General features: G+C 39.5%; 1 protein-coding gene across 2 annotated transcripts in view; it reads left to right on the forward strand.

Annotated features, from left to right (window-relative positions):
• Nucleotides 1-4,455: 4,455 nt before the first annotated feature.
• The window catches only part of zfpm2a (zinc finger protein, FOG family member 2a), a 115,907-nt gene continuing 107,842 nt past the window's right edge, over nt 4,456-12,520 (forward strand). The window contains exons 1-2 of one of the 2 annotated variants that reach the window (XM_018682468.2): nt 4,456-4,515; nt 4,743-4,873. In XM_018682468.2, coding sequence (XP_018537984.1) covers nt 4,834-4,873 — 40 coding nt within the window. In that variant the 5' untranslated portion in view covers nt 4,456-4,515; nt 4,743-4,833. The other variant, XM_018682476.2, reaches the window with a different exon arrangement.

Raw genomic sequence — 12,520 nt, forward strand, 5'->3', positions numbered from 1 at the left:
AGCACACTGCACATTATATATCTCCCTGGTAAACGGCAGGGATGGGCTGGGGAAGGAGATGGGAGAGGAGGGTACTGGATGGTGGTGCGGAGAGCGAAGCCTCCCTGGAAAGAGCTGGCGCTGAGGCCTCCAGGGCCGCGGGTGGTTTTGGCAGCTCGGCCAGCAGAGTGGGCACTCTCTCAGACATCTGTTTGCTCACTGCTGCTGGAGCTGCTGGCTGGATGGATGGGATGGGGGGAGTGCTGGAGAGCTGGAGCGTTCAGCCACAACCAGCACCAACACCAGCATCTTACCCAAGACAGACAACAACAACTCAACATTATAGCTATTAAAAGTAATGAATCATATTAATGTTGTGTTGTGTCATTTGGAGCAGTGATTTCAATGCTTGAGTAAAACAGGATTTTTCAAATTATGGATGTCAGCTTTTGGGTTGCAGCATTACATCCAGGGCATTCAAGGACATATACTTGAATTATGGGATACTATGCAAAAACAATACAAAAACTGATCAGCTTTGTTACTGAACAACTTTCTGTTTTAGTTCCTGGTGTGTTTGGCTTTCCTCCTTCTGTCTCTCTCACAGTATACACAGAATATCTATATATCAAGGACCCAAACAGTTATACATGGGTCACCCCCACCTGACATCCCACATCACTTTACACTCTCTCTCTCTCTCACACACACACACACGGACAGATAGACTTCACATCCTCTGGAGACAAACCAATCCCCAACAGCCAGAGGGTTTCACCACAGCAGGCAAACTCATAACACTGATGCCCAAGTTGAGCTGCTGAGGCTGCTCTTTAAGGATGGTGTTCCTGTCCAAACGATGGCTGTCACTCCCAGTGCCACTGGACATGTGTGATCCCTTAAAGAAATCAACCCAGTAATTTGTCATGCCACCCTGTGATATTACTCAGTCAGCAGAGCAGCTCCCTTAAACAGTATCAGAGGAAGGCTGCAGCCGTTATTATGGCAATAATACAATTTAGGATTCTCATAAAATTAACAAAATACTAGGATAACACTGTTTTATTTTTAACAACTGTGAACACCTGGTCAGGTTATTGCACGAGCAGATCATTTAAGACCTAAGTGTTGGATAATTGTTGCGTTGTAACTGTGTTATGATGTAATCACATGCCATTTAGGGACTGTAGGAAAATTAATAGGAGTAGTGGGGGTTGGTAAAGGGGGAAGGTTATGGCCCTTTAATTTCCTGAGGTTAATAAATAAATAAATGATAAATTGACAAATATTTCAATTAAAAGATGAATTTTTACGTACTCAACAAGTCATAAAGCTCACTTTGCCGTATTTTAACAACAATACTGTTTCTATATCAGGTTTTTCTTCCAGCATAAAATAAAAAAAAACCCATTAGCTAATATGTAGTGTATATCTGTTTTGAGAAACAGAAAACATGGATCTTTGTGCACTCTCTGCCCAGAGAGCATCTTATGTTTCACTGACCCTCAATAGCTCCTATCTTCACTTTACTCTGCTTCTTAACAGAAAGCAAGTCTACAATAAAGTTAAATGTGTCAAAAATTAGAAGTAGGAAAAAAAAAAGAATGACTGGAATATATTTATTTTTCGACAGGATGCATCATTTTGTAATGACTTTCATAATTCTGCTATGGGATTTTATGGTAGTGAGAATTTATACTCCAGAATTTTAAGGTTTAAATTGTAGAACAACACCTTGATTTCTCTGTGTACTTTTAATTATTAATGGCAATGTGAGGAGTGTCAATTTAATTGTATCATATTTTGAAATATGAGGGGTTGCATGAGAGTCCAAAGTAGATATTAATAATGCTGCAGATGGTGTTGGTTTTTAAAAACATGAACCATAAGGTTCAGCTGCCTATTCACACCTTAATATTTTTGTACAGTCCCTTACTAATCTATAATGTTATAAGAAGAGTATAAATTATGAGTGTGTGCAAATATGGCACCTAGCACAGGGTGCAGCATCATGTCTACTGACATTATTCATGAACTTCATGTTTTAAATTAATTGTAAAAACACAATTAAAACAAAAGAAAAAGTGGTGTATATCCACAGCACCCTCTTCTTGACTATGACAAAAATCAGCCATCGCTTGTGATAATGCTGTCAGTAAATAATCACATCAGAAGAACAAAACTTGATCTATTATTTAATCCAACTTGCCACTATCATAAATCATTTTAAGGTTCTGAACGAAACATACAGGTCACACACCTGCTGACATGGTGCCAGTCAGAAGACTTCTGGGCATACCTCTGAGCTCTAGGAAAACTTATTGTTCTGAAACATATGTTCCTTAAGAATGAACATGATGGAGCCACCAGACAGCCCACCTCCACTGCCCTGACACTGAATGGCATTCCCCAAATGTGACTTGGCAGTTCTAATCAAATGATTTAGCACATCAAATCAACCTTTCCCCTCATAATCAGATTATGTGAGTGCACTGTGCAGCATCTCTACAGCATACAGTATACCTTAACCTATTAATATGACCAACCTTGTGTCAGTGATTTCCCTTGCGATGGAAACAGTATCATGTTAATTATCACAACCATCTGGTCCAAGCAGTGAAAAAAAGCTTTCTCTTCCTCTCGCAGATTTGTACCTGTCAATCAACGATGGCTTCAAACAAGCCACTGGGGCTCAGGAACAGCAGAGAAGAACCATGCTCCAGTCTCAGAGGATTTAGGAGTGGCGTTAAATTAATCTTCAGCTGGCAATTTGACTCTCCTCTCTCACTACTGTGTTGTTGCTCTTACCACAAATCATTATTGATTTTGGTGCTGAGTTCCTAATATGGCCAGTAAATGCTATTTATGGATGTTTAGCATGGTAATTTTAGAGAGTGTGGGACAGCTTCATTTTTAACCATCTAATAAGCTCCAATGTGATTTAACTTGTGGCTTTCTGGAGAGTTTATCTGGTGTGTGTTGAACTTGTATGACAGAAAAAATACACACAGTTACAAAATAATAATAATAATAATTTGTTTCTTATTTGTTTATCTTTTTTTTTAACAGTTTTTCTTTGTTTTGAATAGATCATCATTCTCATTCTTACAGAAGAGTGTGCACAGTGTGACATGGCTGAGATAATGAAATGATTCACTGTTTATGACTATCACTACTCCATGACATCACCGCGTTTGGATCATAACCAAAGCTGTATGAGAAGAAGAAAGAAAAAAGAAAGAAAGAGAAAGAAAAAAACTTGAGCCACGGGAGAATAGGAGGAAGTGCAGGAAGAGACAAACTGAGGAGGACTCGCGAAACAGATGCTCTCCTCAAGGTGAACCGCCGCTGACCTGTCTGCCACATAAATTATTCTGTAGTTTCAGACTCCATTCCAAAGTTGTGGAATTGGGTTACAAGATAATTTCACAGGCCACTTGCTTGTCTTCCTTGGCAGTCCAACTGGCTAATTGAGAGGAGTGATTTCCAGTTTGGGCAACTATTCAGAACATGGCAGTCAAAATCTGAATGATTTGAAGGCTGTCTCGCTCGCTTTTTTTTTTTTTTGAAAAAAAAAAAAATCTGAATATTTTTCTTGTCCATAGGCAGACTAATTGTAGCCAAGGGAAGCCGCTCACATTCTGATGGACAGTTTATCAAATATTGATAAATAAACAGAGTGAAAAGAACCCTGACTCTTACTGGAAATTCACTGTGTGCCAATTTGAATATATTTTACAATAAAAGGTTGAAGACGTTTTTAAGTATAAGGCTTAGCAGATTTACACCAGACTTTCATGAACTGTTTAATAATCTTACATGGATTTTGTGCATGTTTTAATTTATTTATTTTTCAAATTACACTACAGACACTTTCTTTCAGCTTTTGGCCAAGAGGTCATAGGCATCTCAGACCAGATCAATTCTCAGAGTGCATCATGGGAAAATGAGTAGTAACAGTAACTGGGCTGCTCCGGGTGTATTTTACCAATATGAGATCAGATTTGTTTGTGACATGACTAAGACCACATGTTATAGCCTATTAAATTATCCTGGGCTGATATGGTGGGTTCTCACCTAAATATTGCCTTTTTGCGTAATGGATAACATTTAAAAATGTTACGTTCAAATGATCTAACAGATCATTTTAAAGCAGCTCTAATCTGATGGCAACAGGGTCATCAAAAAGGTGTTAAATACAGTTTACATGAAATAAATATGAGTCAAATTATTTATTATTTCTTTTTTATTGTTACTGTGATGCTTCCTGATCGGCATGGCTGGAGCTCAGTTTGTCTCCATCTCTGTTTATGTTTACCCCCAAAACACGGGCGCTAATTAGGGGCGACGCCAATTAATAACTGGAAATTAAAGTAATTGTGGATCAAGTGAAGTTCACGAAGCCGCGGCTACGGTACCCGGGGAGGAACAAACCTTATCTTCAAACAAAAGCGCGAAACGCTTTCACCTCCCCAGTCAGTCCGTGCGGATCGCGTCGAAGTGCAGCCTCATCACGGAGAACGGTGCTGAGAAAGAGTGAGTGAGAGAGAGAGAGAGAGAGAGAGAGAGAGAGAGAGAGAGAGAGAGAGAAAGAGAGAGGGTGTGTATGTGTGTGTGAGAGGGAGAAAGAGAGGGAGAGAGAAAGCCAGAGCCAGAGCCAGAGAGACGAGAAAGATAAAGGAAAGACAGACGGAACGATAGACTTGTGCGTAAAAAGTACTGGTGCCCCCTTCTTCTTCTTTTTCTTTCTCAATTTCCATCAGACAAAAACCCAAAACCGGCTGCTTGGATGAACCAAAACCTATCGATCTGTCAGTACTACACCTGGATTCACTGACCAGCCGCACAGCAGGCATGTCCCGAAGGAAGCAGAGCAACCCCAGGCAGATCAAACGTAAGTTTTTTTTTTTATGTTGTCTAGCCGCTACACCACGTTTCCAAGCTTATTAGAGTTTGCAGAATATTGTAATGATAGTGACCACACTGAAGCCGATTCAGCAGCGCTCAACTATCGCCACTCATGTGTTGCCTGTCACGGTCCATACGCTCCAGTCTCCCTCCGCAGATATTCTGTGTTTTTGAAGAGGTGATGTACAATCCAAATCCCACAGTGCTGCTGGCTGAAAAGTTTCCCCGCTGCTGCCAAGTTGTAGCAAAATGAAGTTATTTGGTTGTTTGTTTGATGTTACTCTATTGTAGTTTTCATCCAAAATTGTGCATCAGTTTGACTGAATATGCATACTTCTCCTATAAAGCTTTTTTATGCTTATTAATCACCAGTAATTCTAAATTATAGGCCAGCAATAAATAATGAGACTGGTTTAAAAGGCCAACCTGTTTTTGAATTGCATTGCTATTAAAGGTTTTTATTTGTAACACACAGACACTCACGTGTCTCCCCCTTTCTCTCTCTCTCTCTCTCTCACACACACACACACACACTCAAACTCCTTCACACACTCGTATTTTTTTTCCTTTTTCACATACACACATACTTGCAGGTGTGTGTACCTAAATAGGTGCACACACACACTTTTTCAAACTTCACAATATAGCCAATAAACAGCAGACTATAAATATAGATTAGCAGTGTTGGTAGTTGTACATCGTGGTTTTGTAGGAAAAGAGTTTAAGTGTGGCAGGTTATGACATGTTTTCATTTTAATTGACCTGAGCTGTAACATTTCTGTGGAGAAAGAGTTCATCTTTCCTCACAGCAACACAGTTTACACATATTTGCTTTTCAAATATAGATGAAAATTTTAACTGCTTCCCCCAGAAATTAAGTGCATTATTATTTGTTTTTAATGCGGAAATATTTTAATGAAGCATAACCTCATGGCATGCATTAATTCGTGTGAAATATTCACATTGTTGAATTTTAGTGAAATTGAATATTTTTGAGTTTTTACACAGCTTTTAATCATTTTAATTATTTTAAAGAGCCTCCATAAATATGATGGGATATGTACACACACACACCCACGCACACAAGCACATGAACATAAACACACTTTCACATTGCAAATGCAGCTGACATCTGAGTGTGTGCACAGTGTGTGTTAGTTTGTCCACTGTGTGCTGCTGCTGTAAGAGGCTAAAAGCAGACTGTGGTTAGTTTGAGGTCAAAATATCAAATATCAAACTACATGCAGCAGTTTGTAGGATGTCAGCATCATACTGTTTATATGTGCTTCAAGTCATTATGGACAGTTCAGAAGTAGGGCAGCATTTGTGTGTGTGTGTGTGCGTGTGTGTGTGTGTGTGTGCGCGCATGTGTGTTTGTGTGCATGTGTAGGTGTGTGTGTTTGCATGTGTGTGTGAGCTCACATGCATGAATTCATGAGGCCATGTGTTGGTACACAAGAGCTTTTTATTACATTTGTGTAAGACAGATTGAGCAACAGAAGAGACTTTGTGTCACCTTGCTTTATTTCACACACAACTGTAACTGTTCACCTTTTGAATATTTATTGGTTGTAAAAAAAAAAAGTAAGGTTTTAAGTTTCAAGGCGGTCTTGTCGTTTGGAATCTGGATTTTGCTTGTTTTATTAGGTATAGAAAATAAGGATTTATTAGTATTTTCAGCACTGTACTGTACATTTTATTATTGTGAAAATTCATGAAAATAATCAGTAATATCAATTATTTTAAAAATAACCAGTTTAACAGTTTGAATTTCATAGTATATACTGAAAAAAATATTTTTTAAACTGTTTTATGAGGAAATGTTGTTTTCCACTTATTTTTTCACACAGTTTAGAGAATCTTGGTACATTACAGTTAGATCTTGAACTCTAAAAGGAAATTACTATTTTGGAGAAACATCCTTTTATTTTAACTGTCTTTGAGTTTGTATTTGCGTTTTTGTTGGCATCTATCGTAAACCCAAAACCATTTCTAATCAACAAAGAAGCACGACACCATATGACGTGATAGGCCCACTCATCTTTGGACCAATCCCATTGTAGCATCTGAATTTTGTTGTTGAGCAAAGGAAGTGTAACGTTTGTAATACGCTTTCGTCACTGTGACCTCGCCTTGTGTGAATTAGTATGTCATGTGTAAGATCTTGTTAATATGGAGCCGGTGTGCAGCCGTATTGTATAATCAAGCTCTAGTTAGAAACAGAAAGGTCACGGGAAGCCTAGATCCTCTCTCCTACCCCGGGAACTCTGGGAAAAAGGCCGAGGAGGCACTGCACAGAAAGTCAGCACAGACAGTCATTCTAAAGGACAAAAAGGTTGTTGGGCGCAGCCCCCCCCCTCCCCTGCATACATTGGACCGTTATCTAAAATTGTGATTTATGCAGTATTTTAATATTTTGCTTATTCTTTCCCCTTGGGTGCTCTCTGAGCGGTGATAAAAAGGCGATGCTGAAAGAGCACCATTAATTTGCTCCGATGACTGGGGAGATAAGGCCAGATAATGGGAAAGATAAGCAGAGAAGATATACCATCAGAAACCCGATTATTACCATTAAAATTCCAGCCCAGCAATCTGCAGCTGGCTGATAATTCCTTCTCCGTTTCCACCACTTTGGATGATAAGGCAAAAAATAGTCACTCAGTGCTCCTTGATTAGGCTGCCTGGATATCCCGATAATACAGTGATAAATTATGTATTTCCCCCCCTTGTTTTTTTTCTGTGAAACGTTACATCTGATTTTTTTTATATATAAATATATATTCCTGCCCCCCTCCTGTATCCCCCTCCCCTTGTTGCTTTTCCAAGAAAGCGAAAAACCCCTATACACTTTTATTGTAATAAGAGTTTGATAGAAAGAGGAGATAGTGGTGGAGGTGTTTTGTGTGGGAGCACATATCAATGTTATCAGCTCATCTCCCAGGGCCAGCTGCTAGCTGCTGTTGTTTTTAGCCTTATCACCCCGTGCCAATATGCCAATAAATTGCCCAGATTGTTAGCTGTTCCAAGGCGGGTTAGTAGAATTTGACAGGAATGATGAAAATATCGCTGATGCTCTGCGGATTGCGATTAGCTGCTGTAATATGATGTGTGAATTCCACCAAGCTCCCTCTATCCTCTCCTCTCCCTCCCTCCTCTCCTCCCTGTCCACCTCCTCTCACCACCCCCCCTCCGCTTCTCCCTGGCTGCTGGTAGTGTCCATACCTCTATTCGTACTGAGAGGAGAACATTTTGATGCTTAATAGGAAGGAAAGATATGAACAGGCTGAATTGAAACCAGGCCCTTCAGAGTAATTTTTCTGTAAAATTGCCCCCCAAAGTTTCACGGCGTAAAGGGGAATCTGGATGATGTAGGGAGCGTGCCTCCACCAGTGTTTATGGGAACATATTGAAGCGGCCCTCTGAGGCCATGCGCGGACATCTAATGTCAAATGTGCTTATTAAACTGACTTAGTGTTCTCCCCTTTACTGTTGTCTTCACCATATGGACCGTCTGAGAATTCATGTTGCTTCCTTTGGCTCTTTTACTCGACACTGGCCAACCAGAATCAAGCACCACACTGTAGTGATTATACTGCTCTTTTACTGTAAGTTTGTATAGCACCCAAGCGGCAAGTGCACAAGTCCCCAGAGCTTACCACTCTGTCATACTGTCAAAATGCCTAATCTACTCATGTGATAGTGATCTTACATCTGTAAAGCTGGTCCCCTGCAGTGTACAGTAATGCCTTTTTTATTTTTCTATTTTTAACCATAACATCTTGTGGAAGTAGTTGGCTAGATGTAGTGGTAAATATATAATTATTCTGCAATTCCCATCCCATTGTCTTAGATGCTTTGTCTTGTTGATAAATTTCATATTATGGCCTTTTAGGAATATGATCCTTGAGAAGAACATTTAATGCAACTTCTGGGTTATTTGCTTGTAATTGTACTTCCACACAACATACTGACCTTTAGGTTACCTTAAATCCAGTGCATTGTCCATACAACCCTTGGATTATTACAATAAGGTCCCTGCCTTTATGAACTAGTAAGTTTGGAACTGAACTACAGCCAAGCAAGGTTCTTTGCTAGAGCTAAAAGTCTGCTTTTTATCAGTAGCGACCATTTTTTTCCATCTCCACTCTACAGTTAATCTCTCCAACTCCTTAGCATAAGGCCACTTTATGTAACGTCAGAACACTGTTTATCATATCAGGTGACATTTCTATCTTTGAGGGGCATTTATCAGAGGCAGATTACAGTAGTAAGGGATAAGGGAAGTGTTTACTGAATTGACTGCCAAATTCCTGTATCTGAATTTGTGTGTATGTTTGCTTGTGTATACATCGGTGCGTGTACAGTATGTGCGACGAGCATGTGGCTATGTGTTTTAGCAGAGGGATCAGAGCTGTTAGCTTGATGTTTTTTTTTTTTTTTTTTCACAGGGAACACACTCCTCACCCATGTTTCCTACAACTTAGCTCAGCTTTGCTTTTCTTGTATATGGAAAGCGTGCTGATGCTGGGGAAGTCGTATACACTGCATTTCACCCTTGGCCCACAAATGCTGGCAACTCCAGTAGTCAGATGTTTTGGGGGTGTAAAATCAAAAAATGTTTGCATGCCAGCCTCCCTGTATATTTAAGGGTCTCGCTTTCATTGGGTGACAATCATGCCGTGTCTCTTGTGTTTCTCTTGTTGATTTCTGTCAGAAGAAGAATGGTTGTTGAATGCCAACTTTCCCTCAAACATCTGTTCCCTGCCAATAACAGCTTGTGCTGTTGCCTCGTCTTAGCTGAAGGATCCCCAATTGCCTCCTCACTTTTGACACAAAACAACAATGCAGATGAATGTCATCTCCTTGTAATGTTTTTCCTGTTGTGTCTAAAGTAAAATGTTTTTTCAATCCGGGAAAGACTCACAGCGCTGCCATTACCGCTTATGTCACAATCTTTACTGCTATAAGGAGAGGAATGCATAGCAGCTGCTGCTTCCTTTGTTGAAAACTGTGCTGTGTGATGTGTTGGATGAGTTGGGGTTGGCAGCCGATGGACTGACAGGTGCCTAATCCTGCCCTCTCTGTCGCTGCAGCTCGCAGTGCCTGGACAGCAGTGTGAAATGTGGGCAGGGTGGCTGAAAAGGTGGAGGTCACTTCCTCACGCAGTTTCCTCTTTATCTTCCTCTTTCCTGAATTCCACTGCTATTATTCCAATAACCGCTGGTTCAAGCTGTCACCATTGTGTTTTTATTCAGGCACTGTGACTGTCACCGGTGTGAGCAAAATGATAATTTTAGAAATATGTGCAGATCAAAAACAAATTCTGCATGTAATTACTGACTGTGTTTACATTACATTGTTTATTGTCTTTTTAATTTTACATTTCTGTCCCCAGCTGTATTGCTCTCTGTTTAGTTAGATTTTATATCAATGATGCCCACTGAGCCCCCGGGTAACAATTGACTTTCAGTCTGCTTTAAGTTAATAGCCTTGTCTCTTGCTTGTAGGGATCAATATTGGTATTAATTAATCACCATTATCAAGAGCAGGATCTAGTTCCATTTGTTGTTACATCAGCAAAATATCAATAGAGAAAGTGGACTCCCTGATCGTCATGGCAACTTCATCTCTTAGGTCAAAGAGAGTTTATCTTATCTTGCTGCTGAGAGTGGCAAACTGCTTAGGAATCTAGTTTAGACTCAAAGATCATCGATTTAAGCCTTTTTTCACCCCCACCTTGTTGTTTCAGGAGAGAGGGGGGTAAAAAAAACAGAGAAAGGCAGCATTCTAATCACAACAGAGATGTAAGATTTAAATATTGATGTCCAAAGGCCATTACAGCAAAGAGGGCCTCTGGTCTCGCTGTTGTTCAAGTACGTCCTTTTAAGACCCAGACAAAGCTTTGATTATCAGAGGTGTCACCATGGAGTATGTCTGTATAGCTGACAGTGCGGGACTGCAGGGGAGATCAGTTTCCTGCAGCCACCATCATAGAATGTTAAGAGAATGTACTCCACATCCTGGTATTTCTACAGGCCTCAGTCTATACTATATCCTAAAACGTATTGTTTATGGAGCTCTTGATATTGTGATTATGCAAAGTTTTGTGGGGCTGAAATGACCAGTCCACTATGCATTAGTAAACAGAAATCCATTGGCAAAAATTCTGATGATTGATTTATCTGAAATGCATTTATAAACCAAAGCATATGTTCTGCATATTCTATGATAGTAAGCTGAATATATTTTGTTTCTGGGATCTTGTTTGGACATATGACGAGCATCTTTTAGTATCTGACATTTTGAAGAAAAAATGATTAATAGAGATCCTACTGATTAGGTAGGTATGACCAAGTCTTGCATTCAAGAGTGCATAAGTGTTAGTAGAAAAAAAAAATAGCCTACTCATTGCACAGAACCACATGATTATTATACATTATATTAGTGTTACTGATTCATGCAGATGAATACTGATTCATCCAAGTAACGTTTTGCTATTGGTCAAAGTTTATACATTTACTTTATGACACTGTTTTAATATGTTTTGAATGTAAAATCATAACTAGTAACTATAGCACAATATTTAAACTATTAACTAGCATTAAATTTGAATACTGAAATAGAATAGAAGTACCTCAAAATTAAGTAAAGATACTTTCCACAATACCCCATACAAAAATGTAATAGTCATGGTATTTGTCAGAGTATATTGAAATGTGACTGAAATCCAGTAAATATTTATTTTGAGTCAATAATTTTATGAGCATTTCACATTCTTTTTACCTGCATGTTTTCTCTGCACTATGCAATGAAACACCAGCTTGATGAGGACTTTGACTAATGAGTAGTCGTTTTGTATGTGTATTGTATAGAGCAGAGCCTGTTCTCATGGGAAGTTAGGTCTGGTCTGAGCTATTTGGGTAGTGGCAGGCCTGGGTGCTTGGATGTACCTCATCATGCTGCAGAATGCTCCTCAGGGTTGGAGCAGAGAGCAGGGGCACTGCCTGCTTTTTTTTCTTCCTCTTTTTGCCTCCGGGACACAATTGCCTCATTTAACATTCTCTATTTGGCCCCTGCCAAGAGGGGAAATAGCCAGGGTGAGTAAGAGAGGCCGCCACACATCATGAATTCTTCTTTCATTTAACTTGCACAGTCCCTTTTCACCTTGGTGATGCACATGGATCAGGAATGAAGATATTGCTCAATTAAGGGGATTTCTGAGGTTACTCCTGAGGTATTGCAGTTATTTTTGTGCCATGCCGAGGTTTTGATGTATCATGGATATGGATATTGGGTTCATCACATTTGTGTGATGCTTTGACATTTCCATAGCCCAGAAGAGAAACAGCTCTGAGCCTGCAACAGGAACTTGTATCTGCCATATTCAAGAAATAAAGTCCAGGGGTGGAAATCTGTCAGTCTCCTATTACTGAGACATGAATAACTTTTATGTCTGTATTAACATTCTTTTTGTTTATTTCAATTTAATTAGCCACAGTTAATCAAAACATTTTCATGGAATATGTCAAAATTGATATTAGGGTTTTGACTGAATCTTGGATGAGAAAAAGGAAAGGGACTCCTTGGAAATATGACTCACATTTTGCAGCAGGCATCGTCATGTTGTCAGTAA

This window comes from Lates calcarifer, linkage group LG15 (assembly GCF_001640805.2).
Source record: "Lates calcarifer isolate ASB-BC8 linkage group LG15, TLL_Latcal_v3, whole genome shotgun sequence".
NCBI classification, from domain to species: Eukaryota; Metazoa; Chordata; class Actinopteri; family Centropomidae; genus Lates; species Lates calcarifer.